Below are 27,932 nucleotides of genomic sequence, written 5' to 3' on the forward strand. Positions count from 1 at the left end.
GCGACACGCGCAAGAGTAATTCGGGGCTTCGGCGATTGCCAGACCTGAATTACATCTCCCTCTTAATTTCTACAACTCGGAGAGGGAATAGTATTTAACACCACCGGGGATTTCAGCGGCAGCAGAGAGAGAGAGAGAGAGAGAGAGAGAGAGAGAGAGAAGTTCGTTGGCTTGCAGTGCGCCCATCTCACCGGTGGCGGGATAATTTGTACGGCTCACAGACAACTTTTACTTATATGGTTCAATGAACGTCTTTAATTGTCTGTATGTAACATCACTGGGACTTTGTAGTAGACCTCCCTGGACTGCGGGACAAGAACTGCCCCTTTTGATTCTGATACCGTGGGACACCCTTCCTGTGTCATTAGCTACTCTGTATCATGTAACGCAAAGACACAGAAATAGCCAGTGTACTACAATCGGTTTCCAATACTCAGCACAATCTTCTGACCTTAATGAATGAACAGTAGATTGTCAGAAGAAGAATTGTAAGCGGCAAACAAGGACTCCAAAGGTGTTTGTAGGATTAATAAGTTCTCTGGGTTGAGTCGCCACCCACTTCTCTCCCCAGCCAATGAGAGGACCCGGATGGACAGCTGAGATTCTCTCCAGGTCTTTCTGAATGGAAGCCAAGGGTGGGACCGAATTTTTGTCAGAAAAGTCAATGTTCTATACTTCGTTCACACTCAAGTCCCCTTTCACACTGGCGCGATGCGTTACCCTTTTTTGCCGCAGGGTATACGCCACAGAAAGTCTAAGTGGAGTTTCATACGTGGCGCGATGCGCCAGAAGTGCCCAATTTGCCGCAAAAGCAACATTGGGATATCGGACCACTTGGGCGGTAACGTAAAGTCTATGGCGACGCAGGTTTTTAAAAATGTTCTGCATTCCTGTTGTGCCACACATGTGCGGAATCATATTTTCAATACGTTTCCGCGCAATTCCAATTTCAGCCACAGGAAGTGAGCGCTAGAGAGCCTCACTTCCTGTTTGGCTTGCAGCCAGAAGGGAGAGTACCGCACATTACCACGGTAATCCCCGAAAGTTATTTTTAGTGTTTAGCCCGCAGGGCTCCCATAATGCCGATCTCCAGTGTGACACCAGCCTAGGGGCTCTGAAGTATCATAAAATACAGAATACCACTTTGTGGTACCCAAACTTAAAAAGACCCTCGTTCTCTCTCAGGCAAATGCAAATTATTGACACTATAAGAGTTCCTTTCGCTTTTGTGTCTTTTTTCTCTCAAAACAAAACACTCTGCATGTTTCCAGATACAAGGGGCGTAAGCTATGCATGAAATGGAGGTCATCGGGCTTCTCGCTGCGTAAACCAACATTTTATTTCATAAAGTCCGCTGAGAACAGAAATATATATATAAACTAGCCAGGAATTATTAGAAAGGGAGAAGAATATTTCTTTTTTTCCCCTTTTCTATATTTTGTCCCCCCCCCCAATTCTCTTATAAAGTAAAAATAAACTTAAAATTGAAAAAAAACATGCCTAAGTATATCCTAAGTAGGGCCGGATTTACCATAAGGCATTGGAGGCACGTGCCTACAGCGCCTGATGATGGAGAGGCGGCTCACTCCCCTCCCCCAGTGCCTCCCCTCCCTCCCTATGCAGAGTCCTGATAAGCGTGTACTGTATATGAGAGGTTACGCACCCAGCTCTCGGTATTCCACTGACTAGATCTCCCTTCAGTCAGAGGCTCTCTAGCTACTTAAAGGATACCTGAACTGACAGGTGACATGTTGAGATAGACATGTGTATGCACAGTGCAGAGCACACAAATAACTATGCTGTATTCCTTTTTTTTCTTTCTCTGCCTGAAAGAGTTAAATATCAGCTATGTAAGTGGCTGACTCAGTCCTGACTTAGACAGGAAGTGACTACAGTGTGACCCTCACTGATAAGAAAATTCCTCTTTTTACCCCGTTCTTGCACTCAGAAGCCATTTTCTGCTAGGAAAGTGTTTTATAGTTGGAATGTCTTATCAGTGAGGGTCACACTGTAGTCACTTCCTGTCTGAGTCAGGACTGAGTCAGCCACTTACATACCTGATATTTAACTCTTTTAGGCAGATAAAGAAAAAAAGGAACACAGCATAGTTATTTGTGTGCTAGGCACTGTACATACCCATGTCTAACTCATGTCACATGTCACCTCGGGTATTCTTTAATACTGAGACTCCTCTAGTTACCTAATACTAAGGGACATCTGTAGTTAAGTATGACTGTCAAAGGAAGTAAGGGAGAAGGGACAACTTGGCCAGCCAGCACACTTGCAGTGTAGTTTTGTGGGGAATTGTAGGTCCATGGAGGACAAAATCTAGGGCCCCAAGATATCTGTGCCTATAGGCTCCAGTGATGTAAATCCAGGCCTGATCCGGAAGTACAGCTCAGATTAACTTGATCTAGGTATGTCCTCAACTCTCTCTAGTTTTCTTTAATATTCTCCTCTGCTTCCTATTGGCTGTCTGTTTCCAAGGCCCTATTCTCCAGTCTAGCAGGTGCGAATAAACGAGACACAAAGCTGGCGAGAGCTGTTCAGACACGAGAAGTGAATGCAGCGGTGCATTGCTCTGACTTACAGGTTACACACACAAGGATCGGGGTCATCCAGGAGGAGAGAGGGCACTCAATCCGCAAACCAGGGCAAAACTTTTTACAGGAAATCTTCAAAAAGATTTATAGTAAAAATAATTATAATAATCATAAAAGGCTACAGAGGATCAGACTGGCCACACAGAAAGTAATACTGTCCTATTACTGTCCCCAGGGATGCACATTAAATAAATCGGTTAGAATTTGCCATCATTATTCACCACAGTGGCCAATCCTATATCCTATCCGAACAAAAAGAAAACAAAAAATCACATAAAGACCAAACAATAAAAACATTCACGTTAAAACATTCTGCCTTCCTGTAACAGCTTTTCCTTTATCTAGCCAACAAGATTCTTATAGGTCAGGCTCGCATGCAAATTGAATGCAAATTGTATGCAGTTGGGAATTGAGCCAATCAAAATAGACAGGAAGTGCCTCTGATTGGCTCAATTTGCATTAAATCTGCACACAAGCTGGGATTATCATCTCATTGCCCCTCTCTGTACATGCAGTGCTGTTTTCTGAGACAGCCCCGCCTTTTGACACCTCTGAATGATAAGGTAGGCTCCTGCTTCAAACAGAGTGTGGAGCACTTATTGGAGAAATCCCTCATTACCACTCTCTAAATTCAAGACCACTGCACATGCTTTCTGGCTGCCTATACACCTTATAATCTCAACTGTACATGCTTACCACTTTGGCGTATTACATTTAACAATCTATTCATAGTATCCTCAATCTGTTGGCCCTCAATGGGAACCTAAAGTAAAATAAAGGTGGCAGGTTTACCTTACCTGGGGCTTCTTCCAGCCCATTGCAGTCCTCCTTGTCCCTTGCAATCGTTCCACCGTGCTAGGATCATCAACTGTGCTCCTCTGAAAGTTGCACGTGTGACTCTGGGCCGTACTACGATGGACGGGACCATTCTGCTTGCGCAGCTCGAAGAACTTGCAAGTGCGCATGTGCCGAACACTCCAGGCAATCGGAGGTGTGCAGCCAGGGTCATGCATGTGACGTACTCCACGACTGGCCCAGTCGGCCGACTTTCAGAGGGCACAGCGGATAAATGGAACAAAGTGTAATGACAGCGAGGGACCAGGAAGACTACGGGGGGCTGGAAGAAGCCCCAGGTTAATTAAACCGGGCACATTATGGACCTATTTTATAAAAAAGAGGTGGTTAAGCTATTTTTGGGCTGCTATTTTTGTAAATTTTTTAATGTTACAACTCCCCTTGAAAGGATCTTCTGCTAACATCTTAGTGCCAGATTCCACAGGACACCTTCAGAAGTCTCGTGGAGTGCAGGACTAGAGCTGTAGATTTACTCTGATAGCACAAGGAGAAAGGCCCACATGATATTAGGAAGGTGGGATTAATTATTTGACCAATCAGAAAGTGTCACACCAGCAACAACTTGATGCACAACTAACCTCTACTGTAGCTACTGCTCTCTGCCGCGTTGTAGCTGATGACCTGCTGTAGCACCTACAAAACAATCTTCAGCAGATCCAAGTAGCTGTAAGTGTGAGGGAGTGGTCGGCAACCCCAATGGATGTTAGGAACAAGCATGTTAGAGGTATGTTGCTGCTACAGACCTCCATGCATGACCGAACCGTCACTGAGACCAAGATTTTACATTTCAGACAGTGTGTAGAAGATGGTGAAAACTCTCATAGACCCATTACATGTCAACAGCAGTTAAACACATCTTTAGCCGTATTACAGGGAGACTGTTTTTGCCAGTTATAATTTTGGTGCTGTTACTTTTTGGCAACCAATCCAGTCCCGAAGGTATATTTATGTTCCGGTGGCATTGGCCAATTAACGGGGAGGAGGATCAGAAAGACAACAGGGCTCATGGGATGACTAGTTCGTGCAATTCTAGTCAAGCATGGGTAGATCTTTAGTATAATCATTTTAGGTGACCATTAAAGAATTTGAACAACTAGGATCAAATATTGATCAAAATGAATAGCTATGTTTTTAAACCTGAAAATATTTCACTTTTTGCAGACAATTTCATCCAGTTCAATGGAACATATTGGTTCCTAATCCCATCTTTTCTTGACCAAGGTGATTTTTTTATTGGATTCAATTCTATTTTGCACGATCACTAGTGAGGGCAGAATTAGGGTTAGTTTACAGCAGATGTTAATACACCACCTGAGAGCTTAGCGATCGGGATCAAAATATCACCCTTCGTATGTCTGACCAGTCGTCCTCAGCTAAAAATAAATTCATATACAGCCTAAAGCAAATCTGTCATGAAAAAAAAGTCTGATAAATACCTATGGAGAAGGAAGGCGGCTCTAGATACTATAGACTATAGAATACTATAGACCCCTTTTGGTATCCTCTTTCCAGAGCTGGCCCCTTCGGAAGAACAAGTGCTTCCGAAGATGGGTGGTTCCGTACAGCGCATGCACAGTAACGGAGCTGCGCGACTCAGGGACACAAGTGCTTCTGAAACCTTCTGATAATCCTTAAAGGCGTAATCGACCAGTTGGTCGAATACCTGCAATGGGGTGTGATGGCGCTGGAATGAAGAGACCAAGTGAGTCAGCATCACTATGCTGTTCAGGCTGCAAGGGGGCAGAGTACAGACAGCGGACTAAGAAGGTTGTATCCTATGGACCAGGAAGTCCAAGCCACAGGAAGTTGTTCCAGACCAGGTACTTTACAAAAAGTTCCTTATGACATTAGGTGATTGACTGGCCACTACACAGAAGCTCCGAAGCTCTGGGCACTGAGTGCGTCACAGGAGTAGAGACACATTTGTGCTTTAAAGAGCCGCCATGTATAGTGCAGAAACCAATATCAATGAGTGACAGGGCAGTTTCCGATGCCACATCAGAGAGGACAATTGTGGCGTCCCGACAGTCACAGAGGAGATCTGAGAAGGGTAGGTATCTAGTCTATTTCTCCAAAACTTGAGTGGGCACATCAAAAGTAAATCACTTTATCTACAACTAGATAATCTTCTATGCTTGGATCTGGTCCATAAACAGAGGGAGAGTTGCACACCATCACAGGATCCGGGTTGCTGGACCAGTAGGCAACAATGTGATAATCCACAAGGTCCGCACACCCAATAAGCGTTAAGGTGTGTTTTGATCACATAGCAAACCAGGCATCCATTCCAGTCACCAATGACTGTTTCGGGGCCATGGCGGGTCCCCTTTGTCAAGGTTTTTAACAGAATGGTATCACATTCTGTTAAAAATGTTGACAAAGGGGACCCTGTCGTGGGCCCCGAAATGGTCATTATGGACTAGAATGGAAACTTTAATGCTTCTTGGATGTGCGGGCCTTCTGGATTATTGTATGCTTGGAGTGGGGATGGAGTGGTTACTGGTAGGTAGGAATGGTTAATGGGATGCTGAAATATTTGCATAAAATTAGCTTTCCCCTTGCCATCCCTACTGGTAGGCATAAAGTATGGGAAAAACCCTAGTGTTAGGCACTCAGAAGAGTTAAAGTTAGTGTTAAGCTTTAGATGGGCAATTTTTGCGGTCACATTCATTTCTGGTTTGAAGTGATGCCAAAAATTCTGGTCTATTGGCTGCTGCCAAAAAGTAACATTTACTTAAAATGGTCTAAATCACGTTTCCCAGTTGCCCCTCATCATATTCAGCTGCCAAAAGGGTTTCTTGAACTTTATCAGCATTACCGGTGTCTCTCCATGGAGAGTATGTGAGAACTAAAGAGTGCAAATTATTCAACTCCACCCATGAGGCGGTCTTAGAGCTGGCCCGCTGCCCTGTCAATTATAGCTGTTGGTGCCAGTCCTAGCAAAGCATGCTGGGACAACGTCATCTACGTCAACTGCAGGGCCAAAGCTGCCCTCAAGCCAATGTAGCGCATCATCAAACTAGACGCTCCAGCTACACAGCGTCAACAATGGAGGCTGCCGGTTAATAAAGGTTAATAAAGGTCTGTGCCTTTGTCTCTCCTCAACAGACATATGCCTTAAAACAAAAAAATAAAAATGTTAAAACAGCCCCCACCCCACCGGCTGCCCAGTGCAAGCTCTCCAAATAGCGTGCAGAAAATAGCAGTCACTAGGTATCTCTAGCGCACCCTCAATGACTGTGTCCTGCCGCGGGTGCCGAGGGTTATGCAATATGCAAATTAAAATGATGATGAGGGAGGGGTTCGTTCTGTAGTGAAGAACAGGACTTTAAAGAAGTCCTCTCACCCCCTCCTCCCGCGCTGACAAGGTCCCAAGCATGCGGTTTAGTACTGAAAATTACTTCTTCGTGACTTGTTGCGAGCCCAGCCGCTAAGGTACGTCCCGGTGTACGTTAAAGGGTGGCCAATTGTCCCACCTCACCCTAGTTTTTACATCCCACAAGCTGCTCCTCCCCTCCAGGGGATCAGCCGGTCAGTTTCTGTATGGTCTTGTTGTAGTACTGCGTGATGCCTGGCGTCAGCGGGTTCCAGTGGTTGGCATGCAGCTCGATGACCTCCAGCAACAAGGAACGGGTGAGCATGGACTCCGAAGGGCTCAGCATCTTGTCCCGGGCGGCGGCCAGCAGGTCGGACATCATCTCGGGCAGCTGTTCCTCCAGCAGACGGCCTGTGCTGTGCAGCTGTCAACAGAGGAGAGGTTACGAGTCGCATGCTGAACTAGACGGGAGACCCCCTTTGCCCCAGACGGCCCATGTCTCCTGCTCAGCTGGCCCCCTGTGAGTGCTGCTCCTATACCAGAGACATTATCTGGGTGACAGATTGACAGAATTAATTGAGTGCTGGTGACAAGGCGAGCCAGTGACAGAGTCTTTCTCGCAGGTGTCCAGACTCAGTGACTGCCGTATCTGTGACATACAGACGCTGCTCTCCATACAGGGGTCACTTAAAGATTAACTCAACTTTACTGCTAAACTTGTATCACTTTCCCTCATGTTTCCAACCCTGCCCCCTCTTGATGGCAGCGATGATCGATGAGATGTAAGTATTCTGAGATACTATGCAAAGAGAACAAAGGTTGGAACTGAGCCAAACAAATAAAGAAGCTCTATTTATTTTCACTGCGATGTAGTCATTTGCTGAGATCAATTGAGATGTGGCGCTCTGCAGAGAGTCACCGAGATGTGGCGCTCTGCAGAGAGTCACCGAGATGTGGCGCTCTGCAGAGAGTCACCGAGATGTGGCGCTCTGCAGAGAGTCACCGAGATGTGGCGCTCTGCAGAGAGTCACCGAGATGTGGCGCTCTGCAGAGAGTCACCGAGATGTGGCGCTCTGCAGAGAGTCACCGAGATGTGGCACTCTGCAGAGAGTCACCGAGATGTGGCGCTCTGCAGAGAGTCACCGAGATGTGGCGCTCTGCAGAGAGTCACCGAGATGTGGCGCTCTGCAGAGAGTCACCGAGATGTGGCGCTCTGCAGAGTCATCGAGATGTGGCGCTCTGCAGAGAGTCACCGAGATGTGGCGCTCTGCAGAGAGTCACCGAGATGTGGCGCTCTGCAGAGAGTCACCGAGATGTGGCGCTCTGCAGAGAGTCACCGACATGTGGCGCTCTGCAGAGAGTCACCGACATGTGGCGCTCTGCAGAGAGTCACTGACATGTGGCGCTCTGCAGAGAGTCACCGAGATGTGGCGCTCTGCAGAGAGTCACCGACATGTGGCGCTCTGCAGAGAGTCACATGTGGCGCTCTGCAGAGAGTCACCGAGATGTGGCGCTCTGCAGAGTCACCGAGATGTGGCGCTCTGCAGAGAGTCACCGAGATGTGGCGCTCTGCAGAGAGTCACCGAGATGTGGCGCTCTGCAGAGAGTCACCGAGATGTGGCGCTCTGCAGAGAGTCACCGAGATGTGGCGCACTGCAGAGAATCACTGAGATGTGGCCTCTGCAGAGAGTCACTGAGATGTGGCGCTCTGCAGAGACTAACTGAGATGTGGCGCTCTGCAGAGAGTCCCTGAGATGTGGCGCTCTGCAGAGAGTCCCTGAGATGTGGCCTCTGCAGAGAGTCACCGAGATGTGGCCTCTGCAGAGAGTCACCGAGATGTGGCCTCTGCAGAGAGTCACCGAGATGTGGCCTCTGCAGAGAGTCACCGAGATGTGGCCTCTGCAGAGAGTCACCGAGATGTGGCCTCTGCAGAGAGTCACCGAGATGTGGCCTCTGCAGAGAGTCACCGAGATGTGGCCTCTGCAGAGAGTCACCGAGATGTGGCCTCTGCAGAGAGTCACCGAGATGTGGCGCTCTGCAGAGAGTCACCGAGATGTGGCGCTCTGCAGAGAGTCACCGAGATGTGGCGCTCTGCAGAGAGTCACCGAGATGTGGCGCTCTGCAGAGTCATCGAGATGTGGCGCTCTGCAGAGAGTCACCGAGATGTGGCGCTCTGCAGAGAGTCACCGAGATGTGGCGCTCTGCAGAGAGTCACCGAGATGTGGCGCTCTGCAGAGAGTCACCGACATGTGGCGCTCTGCAGAGAGTCACTGACATGTGGCGCTCTGCAGAGAGTCACCGAGATGTGGCGCTCTGCAGAGAGTCACCGAGATGTGGCGCTCTGCAGAGAGTCACCGACATGTGGCGCTCTGCAGAGAGTCACATGTGGCGCTCTGCAGAGAGTCACCGAGATGTGGCGCTCTGCAGAGTCACCGAGATGTGGCGCTCTGCAGAGAGTCACCGAGATGTGGCGCTCTGCAGAGAGTCACCGAGATGTGGCGCTCTGCAGAGAGTCACCGAGATGTGGCGCTCTGCAGAGAGTCACCGAGATGTGGCGCACTGCAGAGAATCACTGAGATGTGGCCTCTGCAGAGAGTCACTGAGATGTGGCGCTCTGCAGAGACTAACTGAGATGTGGCGCTCTGCAGAGAGTCCCTGAGATGTGGCGCTCTGCAGAGAGTCCCTGAGATGTGGCCTCTGCAGAGAGTCACCGAGATGTGGCCTCTGCAGAGAGTCACCGAGATGTGGCCTCTGCAGAGAGTCACCGAGATGTGGCCTCTGCAGAGAGTCACCGAGATGTGGCCTCTGCAGAGAGTCACCGAGATGTGGCGCTCTGCAGAGAGTCACCGAGATGTGGCCCTCTGCAGAGAGTCACCGAGATGTGGCCTCTGCAGAGAGTCACCGAGATGTGGCCTCTGCAGAGAGTCACCGAGATGTGGCCTCTGCAGAGAGTCACCGAGATGTGGCCTCTGCAGAGAGTCACCGAGATGTGGCCTCTGCAGAGAGTCACCGAGATGTGGCGCTCTGCAGAGAATCACTGAGATGTGGCGCTCTGCAGAGATTCACGGAGATGTGGCGCTCTGCAGAGAGTCACCGAGATGTGGCCTCTGCAGAGAGTCACCGAGATGTGGCCTCTGCAGAGAGTCACCGAGATGTGGCCTCTGCAGAGAGTCACCGAGATGTGGCCTCTGCAGAGAGTCACCGAGATGTGGCGCTCTGCAGAGACTCGCTGAGATGTGGCGCTCTGCAGAGAGTCCCTGAGATGTGGCGCTCTGCAGAGAGTCACCGAGATGTGGCGCTCTGCAGAGACTCGCTGAGATGTGGCGCTCTGCAGAGAGTCCCTGAGATGTGGCGCTCTGCAGAGAGTCCCTGAGATGTGGCCTCTGCAGAGAGTCACTGAGATGTGGCGCTCTGCAGAGAATCACTGAGATGTGGCGCTCTGCAGAGATTTGCTGAGATGTGGCGCTCTGCAGAGATTTGCTGAGATGTGGCGCTCTGCAGAGATTCGCTGAGATTAAAGGGAATCTGAAGTGAAAATAAACTTCTGAGATAATGATTTGTATGTGTAGTACAGCTAAGAAATAGAACATCAGGGGCACAGATATGAGTCTCATTGTTTCCAGTAAAGGAAGAGTTAAAAATCTTCAGTGGTTATCTATGCAAAAGAGCCTCTCTGAGCTCTCTGACTAATTTAGCCAGAGAGCAATGCAATTTTCTGAAGCACTTATCTCAACCTGTCTCTTCGGCCCATTCACACTAGCAATTGCGATTCCGCACTTTTTTAAGCACGGTATCGCGATCGCAGCAGTGAGATCACCGCCATTAGGTTTGTATTCGGCGATCAGCGGGAATCACCCAATAATCACCAAAGCCAGAATGGGCCCTCACTCTTTCTTGTTTGTTTAAGGTTTTTCTGCCAGAAAGACCAAAGGGTCATTTGCTCTGCTCTGTTTCGTCATTTAAAATACAGAGTATAATTTGTAAACTGAAAATATTAGAAAATGATGTACGGTTATAGAAAAACAGCTATATAACTGAAAATGAAAATATGAGACTCGTTTCTTTGCCACTAATGTTGTAGTAATTATCAGTCATACGCATATAATTCATTACATCACACGTTTTTTTTTTTGCTTTGGTGTCACTTTAAATTAGGCATGGTTCTATTCTGCAATTCCTAGTGTGAAATGATAACCCCTGTATGGACTTAAAGGACCTCTGTCGCGAAAATCTTAAAATTTAAAATACATGTGAACATATACAAATAAGAAGTACATTTCTTCCAGAGTAAAATGAGCCATAGATTACTTTTTTCCTATGTTGCCGTCACTTACAGTGAGTAGTAGAAATCTAACATTAACGACAGATTTTGGACTAGCCCATCTTCTCATAGGGGGTTCTTAGGGTTACCCTTATTTTTAAAAGAACTTAGTTCCTCCGGCCAACTGCCACAAAAGTATACGGTGAGCAGGGAGGCTGGCCAGCATCATTGTATAAATCTTTTTCAGGGAGTGTCTTTATAAAGAATAAAAGGCATGCTGGGAATCCCCCATGAAGACATGGACTAGCTCAAAATCTGTCGGTAATGTCAGATTTCTATTACCTACTGTAAGTGACAGCAACATAGGAGAAAAGTCATTTCTGGCTCATTTTACTCTGGAAGAAATGTACTTCTTATTTGTATTTGTTTTAAATGTTAAGATTTTCGCGACAGTTCCTCTTTAAATATATGTACCCTCAGCAATGGCACTGGGTATAAGGCCAGGGTTGTGTCTGCCTAGGTATGTATCCAATTAAGTGATATACATTTTACCACCAAGTAATACAGCGATATATACATTGTATAGGGTATGTTGATCATTCCGCTCACCTCCATTGAACAGCAGAGCACTGCGTCTTCCTTCACATCATAAGACTGTAACAACTGCGGGAGAGAGAACGAGACAGCAATGATAGCTGAACATCTGCATAGCGCTCACACTGCTAACAGAACATTTATACAGGGAGTCAATGCACCAACTACGGTACTTACTGGTATTTGCATGCTTTCAAGGGATCACATGGTGTTCAATGACCAATAACAGCGCAGGGATTATTTAGTCAGTGTTTGGCCATTCTTTTGTAGGGAGACAGATTTACATTCTGAAATTTATCACAGCGGGCGACATCTTTAGTTGTGTCAGGAATGTTTGTATACTAAAAGTACTAAAGCCAGTACAAAATATACTGCTATCAGTAAGTAGAGTGAGTGGTGTGGGCCCCCCTTCCCGTGGATGTGTGTGGCCGCTGCTCCCCTCTCCTGGGCTATAATCCTGGGTGCACCTACACCTGGCTACCTACCTATACTGGGGGCAACTATACCAGGCTACCTATACCAGGGGAACCTATGCCTGACTACCTACACTGGGGCACCTATACCAGGGGAACCTATGCCCGACTACCTATACTGGGGAACCTATGCCCGACTACCTATACTGGGGTACCTATACCAGGCTACCTATACTGAGGACACCTATACCAGGCTACCTACACTGAGGGCACCTATACCAGGCTACCTGTATCAGGTTTACTATACTGGGCACCTATACCAGGCGACCTATACTGGGGGCAACTATACTAGGCTACCTATACCAGGCTTACTATACTGGGGGCACCTATACCTGGCTACCTATACTGGTGGCTCCTATACCTGGCTACCTATACTGGTGGCTCCTATACCTGGCTACCTATACTGGTGGCTCCTATACCTGGCTACCTATATTGGGGGCAACTATACCAGGCTACCTATATTAGGGGAACCTATGCCCGACCACCTATACTGAGGAACCTATGCCCGACTACCTATACTGGGGTACCTATACCAGGCTACCTATACTGAGGACACCTATACCAGGCTACCTACACTGAGGGCACCTATACCAGGCTACCTGTATCAGGTTTACTATACTGGGGCACCTATACCAGGCGACCTATACTGGGGGCAACTATACTAGGCTACCTATACCAGGCTTACTATACTGGGGGCACCTATACCTGGCTACCTATACTGGTGGCTCCTATACCTGGCTACCTATACTGGTGGCTCCTATACCTGGCTACCTATACTGGTGGCTCCTATACCTGGCTACCTATACTGGGGGCACCAATACCAAGATACCTATACTGGAGGCACCTATAACTGGCCAACTACAGTAAACTGGGGGAGGGGGCTACATAATGGCTACCTAATACATCTCTGGGTAACCAATACCCTTGTCCAGGGAGCACTATAGCCCTGCATACTGCAGCCACATCATGCACACAGCGAGGCTGGGAAGACAGAGCAGCGTCCCCCGCACCAGCTGGCGGAGCAGCGCGCCAGCCATGTCATGTGTAGATGGAAAGTGTGCTACAGCAATCTGATGAGTTTCCAGTAGCAGGTAATGGACGGGGTCAGCGGGAGACAAGATAGAGGCATCAGGAAGATAAGTGCGTGAGAAGAAAAAAAGCATTAGCAGACTCACATGTGTAGAAGCGGCAGAGGCGGGTCAGGGAGACGCGGTGCCCCTGGTCAAGTGGAAAGCGAAGATCTCATGAATGAGTGATCAGTGTGAAATGCGGGTTAATGCATCCAAGAACTCCGCAAAGAGCTCCTTCTCGGACTGGCTGCGCTCGTACCATTATTATTCCTTATTTATAAAGCGCTCACACCTTACGCAGGGTGTAGATTGCAATGCTGAGACGAGCCATGACAAGAAAGGGCTCCGCAGAAGAAGAGGACCTGTCTGATTCAGCAGTCTAATGTTGGCCACAAATGTAGAGATTTTGTGAACTCTTCTTATAAAAAAATAAAACAATTGGAACGACAGTCATCACTTGAAGGTTTTAAAGGGATACTGAACGGATTAAAATTATTTAAAATAAACACATGGATGTAGCTGCAAATGAATATTACATACTTACCTCGCCATCAGTTCCTATCAGAAGCTCACCATTTTCTTCTAACAGCGATCCCTTCCAGTTCTGACAAGATTTTGGCAGAACTTAAATATATCAGTAGCTGTCAGTTATAACTGAAAGGACAACTGAATGTGCAAGGTAATGTCCATGTTTCCCTATGGCTCATGTGGGTGATATTACAGTTTAGCAGTGTGCAGACCAGGAAGCTGTTATGGGGTAATGGCCATTTTTAAAATGGAGGACGAAGAATGCCATTGATCACAGTGGACAAACCGGAGAGGAGAAAGATTGAGGAGTAGACTGCAAGTATGACCTGTGTATGTAACTTATTTTTCAGTTCAGGTTTGCTTTAAAGCAGACCTTTGAAGCTTGCTGTGGGCTATTTAGGATACCTACCTTGTGAGGGGGGGAAGCCTCCGGATCCTTGTGCCCGAGATTTTCCAGCATGCCTGATTGATCCTTTTGACCAGTAATCAATAAAACCGATCGATTAGATGGCCATGTTGTGAAATCGATCTCTGCCAGATTTGATTACAGGTAGTCCCCGACTTACAAGCGACTCGCCAAAACGAACAGCATGGATTATGTGTTGCCATGGTTACAAGTGAATTTTTTTTTTCAAAAAGGACTTGGTAGTTTTTGAGAAAATAGATTTTGAAAAAATTCAAAGAAAAAATGGCTTTTAAACTTGTCAAAGCGGGTACAGAGGGCAGAGGTGACACTGGAGGCACAGGGGGCAACAGAGAAGGTACAGGGGGCACAGGTGGCACAGAGGGGGACACTGGAGGCACAGGGGGGCACAGAGGAGGTACAAGGGGCATAGAGGGGGACACTGGAGGCACAGAGGAGGTACAGGGGGCACAGAGGAGGTACAGGGGGCACAGAGGGGGACACTGGAGGCACAGAGGAGGTACAGGGGGCACAGAGGAGGTACAGGGGGCACAGAGGGGGACACTGGAGGCACAGAGGGCACAGAGGAGGTACAGGGGGCAGAGGTGACACAGAAGCATACATATGTATCAAGTCTAGGAGTAAAGGGTTGTTGGCACTACGGGATCTGTAGCCGTGTCACTGGGAGTAAGGATGGACGGATACTCAAAAAGCCACCTTGATGATTCCTTTTTGGACGCGTGAACGTCTGGTTGACGCTTACGGTTTTACGCATGCGGCCGGAAATGTGTACGTCATCGCGTACCCGCCCCCAGTTCATGACACAGGAAATAAAAACCTGTGCATTTCTGTGTATTAGCGTGGATCAGCCTCGGAAGAAGCACCGCCGTGCAAAACGGCCATTAGGCTATCGTTTTTGCCCTGCACCCACCACCGCCACCTTCTGATATGGTAGGACATCCTCCTCTTGCAACTGTTTGAACGCACAAGATGTTTGCACATGATAATTTTTCTACAGATGATGTTTTGTACCTCCCTTTTGAATGTCACAATTTTTGATACAAATGGTGATTTTACTCACAATTGAAAACACCATTAAAACAGTATATACTGCAGTGCCTGATTCAACTGTTTTCCTTTTTTGATGCTGGGCATACATATGTAATCGGCGCCAGTAGACTTGGGCGCATGATAGAGCCGGTATATGGCTGATGCTGCTTCTGCACAAGTCCCGGCCGTATTAATTACTATTCCCCCTCCAGGCATGGATAGTGGGGGAATGATATAATTCATTCGGCTTCCAGCAATTGCTGGAGGCCGAATTATTGTGTTTTTTAAGCAACGCCAGAAGACGGCGCAGACGTTACTCACTGAGTGCCGCTATAGATGTGATTCCTATTATAGTCTATGGTGGCGCCGGCTGCGCCCAAATCTAGCAGCGCTGAAAAGCACCGGGCAGAGGTGACACAGAGGGGGGCACTGGAGGCACAGAGGAGGGACAGGGAGCAGAGGTGACACAGAGGGGGGCACTGGAGGCACAGAGGAGGGACAGGGAGCAGAGGTGACACAGAGGGGGGCACTGGAGGCACAGGGGGCAGAGATGGCACAGTGTTTTGACTTAAAGAGAACCTGTACTGAGTAAAATTATTTAAAATAAACACATGAGGTAACTTCAAATGAACATTACATAGTTACCTTGCCATCAGTTCCTCTCAGAAGCTCACCATTTTCTTCTGACAACGATCCCTTCCAGTTCTGACAACATTTTGTCAGAACTGAAATATATCAGTTGCTGCCAGTTTTATATCAGTTGCTGTCAGTTACAGCTGAGAGGAGAACTGATGTGTCCATGTTTCCCTATGGCTCAAGTGGGCGATGTTACAGTTTAACAGTGTGCAGACCAGGAAGCTGTTATGGGGTAATAGCCATTTTCAAAATGAAGGACGGAGAATTCTATTGATCACAGTGGACAAACAGGACGCAGGAGAGGAAAAATAGATTGAGGAGTAGACTACACAGGAGGCAAGTATGACTTGTGTATGGTTATTTTGACTTTTAATTTTCAATATAGGTTTTCTTTAAGAACAGATTCAGGTTAAGAAGTCCCTATCTTGTTCCGTAAAATCAGTTTTTTAGGCCGGATTGGAGAGGACATTCTTTGATTGCTATTGGCGATTACCCCCCCCCCCCCCCCCAGCACAGTGGCGACAGCGCTCCCCCCAGACATCAGAGCTGAGAAGTGTGGAAATGTAGCCTGGCAGGTCAGCACTAAATCACTGTCTATAGGCTGCTGTCTCCAGCACCAGCAGCCTGTAAACCTTTATAGGTTTAATCACTTTTCCAAATGTATTCCTGAAAGTCTGACGGATGCTCAGCACTTTGGGAAGTCTCCTTGGCCACTCAGCGGTCTCCAGGGAGGGGGAGACTGCGGGCCTGGACTGCGGCGGGACTCCGAGGGCACCTCCGTGACATCTATATCCATCTGACACGCCACTGCGCCTCATTTATCATGAAAGCGTCTGAGGGAGGCGCTGCCTCCAACACTCTCCAGTGTCATCTGTGCTGCTCAATAAAGCTGTGTTACAGATTACCCAGCATGCTCATGGTGAACCAGAACTACCAGGAGAGTCAGGACCGAATTTACATCACAGGAGCCTATAGGCACAGAGAGAGTTCTGGCATCCTACACTTTGCCCTCCACGAACTCGGCCCTGCTGTTACTTCTCCCTTACTTCCCCTGCCCAGGGTAGGTAGCCACAGGTGTCCACTAATACCTAGTAGCTAAAGGTGCCCCTAACTGATGGGAGATCTTGTCAGTGGAATGCCATGAGCTGGATGAGTTAACTTTTATTTATGCTCCACTTGGGACGGGAAGGATTTGAGGAGGCACGTGCCTACACTGCCTTATGGTAAATCCGGCCCTGAGAAGAGTGTAAGGGGCTTAATATCCCCCAGTTATACAAGTCAATACAAAACATGCTGTGAACAGTATTGATGTGCACGCCTGTCAAACACTCCTGCACTGTATACTAGACCCTTGCTTGCGCCAGGCCTGTCTAACTTCACATTTTTCATTTATGAAATTTAGAACATTATAATTTTTTTTTTCTTTTGTCTTTACTATTTTTTTTTTTTTTTGTATTGTTAGAAAATTATTAATTTTTAAGTAAAGGTTTACGGTTAGGCGTCAGGAAGGGGGGTTTTAGGGTTAGGCGTCAGGAAGGGGGGTTTCAGGGTTAGACATCAGGAAGGGGGGTTTCAGGGATAGGCGTCAGGAAGGAGGGTTTCAGGGATAGGTGTCAGGAAGGGGGGTTTCAGGGATAGGCGTCAGGAAGGAGGGTTTCAGGGATAGGCGTCAGGAAGGAGGGTTTCAGGGATAGGCGTCAGGAAGGGGTGTTTCAGGGTTAGGCGTCAGGAAGGGGTGTTTCAGGGTTAGGCGTCAGGAAGGGGTGTTTCAGGGTTAGGCGTCAGGAAGGGGTGTTTCAGGGTTAGGTGTCAGGAAGGGGGGTTTTAGGGTTAGGAGTCAGGAAAGGGGTTTTTAGGGTTAGGCATCAGGAAGGGGGTTTTAGGGCTAGGCGTCAGGAAAGGGGTTTTAGGGTTAGGCATCAGGAAGGGGGTTTTAGGGCTAGGCGTCAGGAAAGGGGTTTTAGGGTTAGGCATCAGGAAGGGGGGGCTTTAGGGTAAGGAGTCAGGAAAGGGGTTTTTAGGGTTAGGCATCAGAAAGGGGGGTTTGAGGTTTAGGTGTCAGGAAAAAGGGGGGGGGTTATGGATAGGCGTCAGGAAATGGGGGGGTTATGTTTAGGGGTCAGGAAAGGGGGGGGGGGGTTTGGATAGGCGTCAGGAAAGGGGGAGAAGTTATGAATAGGCGCAGGGATGGTTTTTTTTTTTTAAGTCAGGCATCGGAGAGGGGGAAGGGTTCTGTGTGTAGTAGGGTTAGGTTTAGTTGTAGTAAACTATCAGTAACATTTACTAATGGTTCACCATTGTCATAAACAATGTAAATAATTTTGGTTTTCATTTGACGCTCAATTCACAATGGTATTTATCGTTTACACTTATCGGCTTCACGCCCAATTTTCCTTGCGACTATTTCATGCACTCCATTTGACTAATGGTCAGTATTGAATCTTTCAGCGACATCTCAAGGTGAGCGGCTTTCAATAAGGGTGAGAATCACCTCCATACTTTTAAACACAAGGGGCGCTTTTCTCTTTCCTTTCTCCTATCTAGAACTTGCCTTCTGTTGGTGGTGACCATCTTGGAACAGGCAGCCCCCTTGTGTTTCACACACCTACAGACCAGTGTTTTGGAGTGAGCTCCCCTGAGGACTCCACATGGTTTATTTGATTTTGTATGGACTCCACACAAAAAGGCAGGAGAGCAGCCATTACCTCTCTAAGGCAGGTGTAGATGGGACAGACGAGGACTCTGAACGGCTCCCCCATGCTGCTCCTCATGGTTCCGAAGACTTCACACAGGAAGGTGATGAAACCCAACCAGCTCTCCACATCTGACTTGTGCAGCTCTTCTCGGATGGAGAAATCTCTCTGCAAGACAAAAGCAGACACCACGGGTAAACCGCTGCCAGCACAAGCCGCCAGACACCAGGCAGGAAAAGAGGAAGTTCAGCTAAATAACAGGAACCCGTTAGGAGGACTTTTACTTCGGTTTTGAAGCAAAGAGCAGAAGAGGAAACCAGTAACCCCAGATGTGGTCGGCAGCTCTGCTTGTGCAACGCTAGACGGTTTCGATGGGTTTTCTCTGTCTGGCGACAGTTATTACATCAGCTCTTTACTGAACGGCAATCAGCCAGTTTCACCACAGCAGGGCCATGGGCTGGATGCTCCCAAGAGGACCTGTCACTTCTAACTTGTAAAGCAAAATCATTACCTGCTATAGCTTGTAAAACAATTTTTTTTGTAAATCTCATTCATCGGATTTGGAATGGATAAGGTGACCGCTATCCAACATAATATAAATGGTATCATCCTGACTCAAAACGTCTTAATATGTTCCAGTAACAATATACAAAACTGCACACAGGCAATAGATGCAAAGGAATCGGCCGTTTCAGATTAAAGGACAACTGAACTGGGGATATGGAGGCTGCCATATTTATTTCCTTTTGAATAATACCTGTTGCCCGGCTGTCCTGCTGATCCTCTGCCTCTAAAGCCTGGTACGCACCATGCAGCTTCCATTCAGATAGATGGGTCGATCATTTCCGACAGATGCCATCGAATTTCCGATTGTTTTCCTAATCGACTTTCTGATCACTTCTATGCAAATCGATCAGAAAAACGATCGGAAATCAGATAGGACCTAACGGAAATTATCTATTCCACCTATCTATCTGACGGGAAATTGCATGGTGTGTACCAGGCTTAAAGTGAACCAGAGATGAAGCACCCTCATGTATTTTACCATATATATCAGTGGGGACATTAGAGAAAACACCTACCCTGCTCTCTGTTTCATCCTTCACTGCTCAGCCTGCTTATCGCCCTGATAAAATCCCCCACTGAACATTTAGTCTGGCTTTGCTCAGGAATCATTACAGCTGATTCTGTCTTCTCTGATGTCTTTTCAAGCTCAAGACTGCCCCCTTCTGGCTCTGCTATAATGACTCAACTATAATGATTCCTGAGCAAAGTCGGGGATTTTATCAGGGCCGATAAGAAGCAGGCTGAGCAGTGAAGGATGAAACAGAGAGCAGGGTAGGGGTTTTCTCTAATATTCCCACTGATCTATATGGTAAATACAGGAGGGTGCTTCGTCTCTGGTTCACTTTAATACTTTTAGCCATAGACCCTGAACAAGCATGCAGATTAGGCATTTTTTACTTTAGTTTGACTGGATTTGCTGGCTGCTGTTTCAGGTGTGTGATTCAGACACTACTGATGTGTGAAAGATCATCAGGATAGCCAGGCAACTGGTATTGTTCAAAAGGAAATCAACATGGCACCCTCCATATCACTCTCACGTCAGGCGTCCTTTAAAGGATAACTATTGCGAAAAAGATACAATTTTAAATACATATTTATAAGTAGTACGTTTCTTCCAGAGTAAAATGGACCATAAATGACTTTTCTGCTATGTTCCTGTGACTTACAGTAAGCAGAAAACAATACAACAGATCGGAAAGATTTTGGATTAGTCCATCTCCCCACAGGGGGTTTCAGTATCTCTGGCATTCTTTACAAAAGCAGTGTATGAAAGGGATCTATACAAAGATGTCGGTAGGCCTCCTTACTTGCTTGTATGCCATTTTGGCAGTTGAGTTGAGCAACTGCCATTTAGTGAGTGCTTTTCAAATATTAAGAATCCCTGAAAATCCCCTATAAGGAGATGGACTAGTCCAGAAGTCAGATCTGTCAGATTTTACTGCCTACTATAAGTGACAGCAATACAGGGGGAAAAAAAAAGTAATTTCTAGTGAATGCTGCTCTGGAACAAATTTACTTTTTATACATATGAACAAACATGCACTTTAAATTTTCTGAGATAGTGGTCCGAACCGGAGGTTAAAGTGATATGGAGGCTTCCATACTTGTTTCCTTTTAACCACTTAAGGACCCCCCCTAAAGACCAGGCCATTTTTCTGTTAATTGGCCACTGCAGCTTTACGGCCTTGCTGCAGGGCTGCACAACACAGCACACAAGTGATTTCCTCCCCCTCTTTTCTCCCCACTAACAGAGCTCTCTGTTGGTGGGGTCTGATCGCTCCCCCAGTGTTTATTTTTTTTTATAAATATCTATTTTTTTTAAATAAATTTACCCATTTTTTTTCTGAACCCCTCCCCGTCAGCCATGCGATCAGCTGTCATAGGCTTCAGTTCTATTTGGCTGCAGTAATGTCTGAATAAACCCAGGAACAAGCATGCAGCTAATCTTGTCAGATCTGACGATGTCAAACACCTGATATGCTGCATGCTTGTTCAGGGTCTATGGCTGAAAGCATTAGAAGCAGAGGATCAGCGGGACAGCCAGGCAACTGGAAATAATTATGGCAGCCTCCATATAACGCCCTCCTCGGGTTCCCTTTAAGGGGATTCTTATCTGTAATTAGACCACAGAGTAGCTCAGTGCGGCTGCAAATGGCATAAGAGACGTGAATGGAGATTGGCCCATATCTCCCGTGCCATATGCAGCCTTTTTGGTCTAATTCACATATATGCTTGTAAAACAGGCATGTCCAAAGTGCGGCCCGGGGGCCAAATGTGGCCCGCTGAGCCTTTTCTAGTGGCCCCCAAACCTCTCTACAGTTGGTAATTCCTTGCAGTCCGCAAGCCGTAGCTGCAGTGCCACATGCAGGAGCCACATTGCGTTGCTTTGCCTCCTTCTTTGCACACCTGTAGCAGACACCACTATGCCAGCAGCAGTAATAGCCAATGATTAGCGGCTGCCACTGGGCCAACTGCACATGGTATATGGGTTATTTTCCTGGGCATAGTGTAACTAACGGCAGTCCGCAAAAACTGTTTCATTTTGTTCGTTCGGCCCCCTAGCACCCTCAAGAATGTTGACATGGCCCTTGGCCTAAAAAGTTTGGACACCCCTGTTGTAAAAGGATCCCTCTGCTCTGGTTGGGGCTGGTTCTGCCGTATCCATCGCTTATGCAGGAGTCAGAGTGCTTTGTGTGGCTCTGTACCTGACATGAAGCATACACCGGCTCTGCCTGCTCGATGCTTTGCAGAGAATAGGATCTTTTAATTGGTGTTGCGGTATTGGGCGCCCCGCTGCCTATTCTTATATGTAATAAATGATGGTTGCCTTATCAGCTCCGCTGTCCCAGTAACCTGCTCTATTTTTATAAGTTCATCCATGATGTGAAACAGCTGCAGGTCGAGGTATTGCCGTGAGCACTGCTTACATATTGTGAGTAACCAGCTTTTTCCTAGATTGCATCTTCAGTACAGCTCTCTATTTAAAGGGAACCTAAACGGAGAAGGATATGGGATTTTTCCTTTTAAAATAATACCAGTTGCCTGACTCTCCTGCTAATCCTGTGTCTCTAATACTTTTAGCCACAACCCCTCAACAAGCATGGAGATCAGGTGCTCTGACTGAAGTCAGACTGGATTAGCTGCATGCTTGTTTCAGGTATGTGATTCAGGCACTACTGCAGCCAAAGAGATCAGCAAAGCAATTGGTATTGTTTAAAAGAAAACATCCCAATCCCTCTCAGTTTAGGTTCCGTTTAAAGTGGACCTGAACTCTTGCACAGGGCAGAAGGAAAACAGAGAAATGCACCTTTTATGTATTTAGATGGTTTCGCCTGTCTAATTCCCCCTCACCTGTGACTAATCACAAGTATAATTTGATCTCTCAGCGGTGTCAGCTGAGCTACGCCCCCTAGAGCAAACGTTCATAGGTACTTCTCTATCTCCAAAAAGAGACGTTTGGATTACCTCTTGTGCTACGGGCTGGAAGCAAGCGGAAATGGAACTCGGGAGAACCAGCACATAGTTTAAAGTGGATCTGAACTCTTGCACAGGACAGAAGGAAAACCTATAGAAACGCACCCTGTATGTATTTAGAGAGCTCAGCCTGTCCAATTCCCCCTCATCTCAACTGTAATTTGACCTCTCAGCTGTGTCAGCTCAGGAATATCTGCTGCCTTGGCAGAGCAGCTAATTTGTAAACACAGGATGTAAACCCTATGTCTGCTTCCATGAAATCAGGAAGTAGACACACAGCAGAGTTATTGCAGGGTTTGTACCAGCTGTAACAAAATGTTTTTCTTTAAAAGGACACCCGAAGCGAAAATTAATGAACCAAATTATTGCATATATCTTCCTTCTCCTAAAAATGACTTAAGATATTCCAATTTCATTTTATGCTTAAATCTACTTTTTAAGTTTTAACGGTTTTGTTTTTGCTCAATGGCACATTCATTGAAGTATGCCAGAGCTAAAATCTATGAACTATTGACCATTTTTTATCTCTTTCCTGCTCTCAGAAGCCATTTTCTGCTAGGAAAGTGTTTTATAGTTGGAATTTCTTATCAGTGAGGGTCACACTGCAGTCACTTCCTGTTAGGACTGAGTCAGCCACATAGCTGAAAATTTAACTCTTTCAGGCAGAGAAAGAAAAAAAAGGAACACAGCATAGTTATTTGTGTGCTAGGCACTGTACATACCCATGTCACACGTCACTTCGGGTACCCTTTAAAGATTAGTATATTATTGCTTAGCTTTTAGAGCAGAGAGGACGTTCTGAGTTCAGGTCCGCTTTAAACAATTCACCACAGGTCCACTTTAAATGGTCATTTCCACCAAAGCTGATAATTCTATTCCAGGTAAGGAACTGCGACCTTCACTCTCGAGACGAGCATTCTGGGTAATGACTCCCATACCTGTGTGTATTGGCCAATCTGCTAAGCGCTTCCCCCACAAAGGGTTACATTGACTCTGCTCCTGTTGGACTCACTCCAGACACCGGTGTAATAACTTTAAATATTTACATGTCAGGCCTACTGTGAACAGGCGCTGTGCGCTGGCCTGGCGCACATCTGGCGTACATGTGAACCAGGGCCAGCCCCGCCCGGTTTTCGTTATTCTTTTCCTCACACCTCAGTCTTCCACTGTTTACACGGCTGTCATTAGCAGCATTCTATATGGCAACCACAGGAGCCCTTGCCTTGGAAATAGCCCCTTCCTATTGGCTGGAGCCGATGTACAGACTCGCCTATGAGGTCACATCTTCCGATGCTGCCATCACGTCATGCCCGCCGGATTTATTTATGCTGCAAAAATAGTTTGCCTGCTGTCTGATGCCATGGTCGGGGGCCCGCCAATCAAGCGTCAGCTGAAATCAGGTCATTGCTTTCTTAAGGTAACTATAAACCAGAGCGTCAGCCGGAGCAGCATGTGTGGGATGATGGCAGTTGTAGTCCTTAAATGATGTCAGTTATTTTTACTCTTTTTTTTTTTTTTTTTTTTTGTCTGGAGAATATCACAGTTTACTCAGGTAAAATAACCCAAACGCACAGCACAGACGGATATCCACACGCCACCGACTCCTGCGGGACGAGGTTCCTGAGCATGGAGCGCTTGTGAGCCACGTTTCAATGCGGTGTGGTGGAGACCCGCAGACATAAGGAAACGAGTTATTCTCAAGCATTAGTAAATATTAACCCTTTTGGCAGCCAATTTAGAAGCTAGTCACTAGGTGGCAGTGTGACACAATAACAGAGGACTTGTGCTTTCAGTTTCTATATTTTCTGCTCGTAGAGAGAGATCAAAGCATTCCAAGAACTTACAGCACAACAAGTTCTGCCAACTGAGGTCAAAAGCAGCCCCTTATATCAAACGAGACAGCTCTATTGAAGCTGCTAATGGGTTAAAGTACTGTAAGATTTTCAGGGATAACTAGAATAGTAAATTGCAAACAGTTCTAATATGTTTATAGTTTTTTCCCCCTATATGGCTAAGCATGTGACCTTATAGCTGCTTGTACAACCCAGCACTTCACTCCTCTTCATCCATTTTCCACTGACATGCGACACTTCACCCCTCCTCTGCCGGCACGTCACCCCACCCCTCTCCTCTGCCAGCACGCCACCCCTCCTCTGCCGGCACGTCACCCCTCCTCTGCCGGCACGTCACCCCTCTGCCTGCACGCCACCCCCTCCTCTGCCGGCACGTCACCCCTCTCCTCTGCCGACACGTCACCCCTCTCCTCTGCCGGCACGTCACCCCTCTGCCGGCACGTCACCCCTCTGCCTGCACTCATCTGCCGGCACGTCACCCCTCCTCTGCCGGCACTCATCTGCCAGCACGCCACCCCTCCTCTGCCGGCACGTCACCCCTCCTCTGCCGGCACTCATCTGCCAGCACGCCACCCCTCCTCTGCCGGCACGCCACCCCTCCTCTGCCGGCACATCGCCCCTCCTCTGCCTGCACTCATCTGCCAGCACGCCAGCAATCCTCTGCCGGCACATCAACCCTCCTCTGCCGGCACGTCACCCCTCTCCTCTGCCGGCACGTCACCCCTCTCCTCTGCCGGCACGTCACTCCTCCTCTGCCGGCACGTCACCATCACCCCTCCTCTGCCTTCACTTCACCCCTCCTCTGTCTGCACTTTACCCCTCCTCTGTCTGCACTTTACCCCTCCTCTGCCTGCACATCACTTCTCCTGGCACCCGCTAATTCATCCCTTCTCTGCTTGCACCTGACACTTCATCCACTCTCTACTGACATGTAACACTATCCCTCCTCTACCTGCACATGCCCCTTCTCTGCTGGCACTTGACAGTTCACATCTTCTCTTCTACCACCTGGCACTTCATCCTTCTCTGCCTGCACATCACCCCATCGCTGCTGGCACTTTATCCCTTCGCTGTTTGCACTCAATGGACGTATGTCTTTTTTCAACCCAAGTAACTATGTAACTATCACCTGTTCTCTGCTGGCACCTGACACTTCATCTCTTTTCCGCTGCAGGTACTTTATCCCTTCTCTGCCTGCACATCACCCCTTCTCTGCCGGCTCTCCAATACACAATGCCAGTCAGGGCAGAGTCAAAGTATCTGATCTGCATGCTCATTCTGGGCCAGTAAAGTTCGGCAACTGGCATTGCTCAATAAAGGAATGAAGATGGCAGCCACCGTATTCCTCTCACTACAGGTCCCCTTTAAAGGAATTCTGCATTAGACTGTACAGGTGCCCGGCTGCAGAGGGTTTGTATTCTGAAAAGTTTACACGCAATGGTGAAGCTAATTGACACTAATCAGGAGTGTTTTGAATCTCTGCCTTGTTCGGTTTGGGGCTCCGTTGGGCTGTAGGAATAGCGGGAAGCATCTGGGCAGATAGCAGAGCCCGGGAATCATTAGCTGCAGGCTGGGAGAAGTGACAACGTCTTGATAATGAAGTGAGGGGAGGAAAGCAATGCTGTGAGATCCCAGATAACATTCCTGAGGAAGAGGCAGAGCGCGATAGCGAAGCGAGGAGGGATGGAATGCGGTCTGGAGGAGGACATAATCACTGCATGGGGGTGAGCAGGGAGACTGCTGTTTCTGTATCAGAAGAGGCTACATGCAGGCATGCCTCATTAACCAGGGGCTATCCCAACATCTACCAAAGGACTGCAGGCCCCATTATAGCCCAGCTAGATCAGGTACACAACCACATTGATCTGTGAGAGATATACAAGTAACAGCAAACTCTACATGGAAGTGGTCATAGACAACAAGCGAAACTCTTCAACCAATCGGAAATGGCTTTAGGTTAAAGAGGAACTCGAGTGAAAATAATGTAATAAAAAAATGCTTAATTTTGACACGTATAAATGATCTAGTCAGTGTTTGCCCATTGTAAAATCTTTCCTCTCCCTGATTTACATTCTGAAATGTAGCACCTGGTGACATTTTTACTGCTGGCAGGTGACGTCACTGGAAGGAGATGCTGCTTGCTTTTTTTGGTAGTTGAAAACAGCTGTTATTTCCCACAGTGCAATAAGGCTCCCCCAGTGTAATGTCAGGACCTCAGTGCTGTGAGGCACTGACATCACACTGTGGGAGGGGTTTCACCACAATATCAGCCATGCCGCGGGTTCGCTTTAAAGTGAACCTGAACTCAGAATGTCCTCTCTGCTCTAAAGATACGCAACAGCATTATAACCTTTAACTACTTCCGTTACAGCAGTCTCTGTCCCCTTAAAGGGATACTTAAGTATAAAAAAAAAAAAAAAAAAAAAAAAAAAAAAAAAAGATTTTTACTCACCTGGGGCATCCCTCAGCCCCCTGAAGCTGGATGGTGCCCTCGCAGCCTCGCTCCGATCCTCCTGTCCCCGCCGGCGGCTACTTCCGGGTTCGGCGACAGCCGCTGACAGGCTGGGAACGTGAGAGATTCTCTGCGTTCCCAGCCGCTATATCACCCTCTATGCGGAACGCGGAGAATCACTCAAGTTCCCAGCCTGTCGGCGGCTGTCGCCGAACCCGGAAGTAGCCGCCGGCGGGGACAGGAGGATCGGAGCGAGGCTGCGAGGGCACCAAACAGCTTCAGGGGGCTGAGGGATGCCCCAGGTGAGTAAAAATCTTTTTTGACTTAAGTATCCCTTTAATGACCACAGACTGCTGGTACTGTAAAACGGCGCTTACTGACAAATCGCCGCAATAATCCGCCACTCTCACCGCCCGCCCATCGCCGCAGGTCCCTCTCCCTGCCGTCTCTATGATGGCAGAGCGCCGGTCAGGAGCCACTTTCATTGGCTCCTGAGTCCTGACCCTGTCAATCAATGTAAGCCAATGGGATTGGCTTACAGTGATGACATTGCCAGGAGCCAATGTAAACGGCTCCTGACGGGCTCACACAGCTCTGCCGTCATATAGACAGCAGGGCGAGTAATCTGCGGTGAGGAAACAGCAGCGCGATCGGCAGAACTGCGCTGCGACGATGTTTGAAATTACGTCCTGTGAGATCCGCGCTGCCACCTGCAGCACGTAGATTTCAACTACGTCAGTCCGGATCCGGTAAAACGATAAACATTTCTTTGTTACAGCTGATACAAATCCTAAAATAAATCTGCACCGTTTCTACTTCCTGATTCATTGAAGCAGACATATTGTTTACAGCCTGTGCTTTCAAATGGGCTTTTCTGCCATCTCTCCTGTGGCAGTCATGTGACACAGGGGAGAGATCAAATTACAACATGTGATTAGACACAAATGAAGGGGGAATTAGACACGCTAAACTCTCGAAATACATACAGGGAGCCTTTCTTGGTTTTCCTTCTGTCCTATGCAAGAGTTCAGCTCCACTGTTAAACTACCTATATTTTTAGGCACTGGACATATCTGGAATAACTCCTCTGGCATCTCTGTGTAG

The 27,932-nt window shown here is 47.6% G+C and overlaps 1 protein-coding gene across 1 annotated transcript in view; it reads right to left on the reverse strand.

Annotated features, from left to right (window-relative positions):
• Window positions 1-5,866: 5,866 nt before the first annotated feature.
• Window positions 5,867-27,932, reverse strand: part of CTIF (cap binding complex dependent translation initiation factor) — a 258,156-nt gene continuing 236,090 nt past the window's right edge. Inside the window, exons 11-13 of the mRNA XM_068271884.1 lie at window positions 18,495-18,650; window positions 11,645-11,698; window positions 5,867-7,198 (exon numbers count right to left, since the gene is read on the reverse strand). Coding sequence (XP_068127985.1) covers window positions 6,983-7,198; window positions 11,645-11,698; window positions 18,495-18,650 — 426 coding nt within the window. The 3' untranslated portion in view covers window positions 5,867-6,982. The remainder of the gene's footprint in view (window positions 7,199-11,644; window positions 11,699-18,494; window positions 18,651-27,932) is intronic.

This window comes from Hyperolius riggenbachi, chromosome 1, assembly GCF_040937935.1.
Source record: "Hyperolius riggenbachi isolate aHypRig1 chromosome 1, aHypRig1.pri, whole genome shotgun sequence".
Lineage (NCBI taxonomy): Eukaryota > Metazoa > Chordata > Amphibia > Anura > Hyperoliidae > Hyperolius > Hyperolius riggenbachi.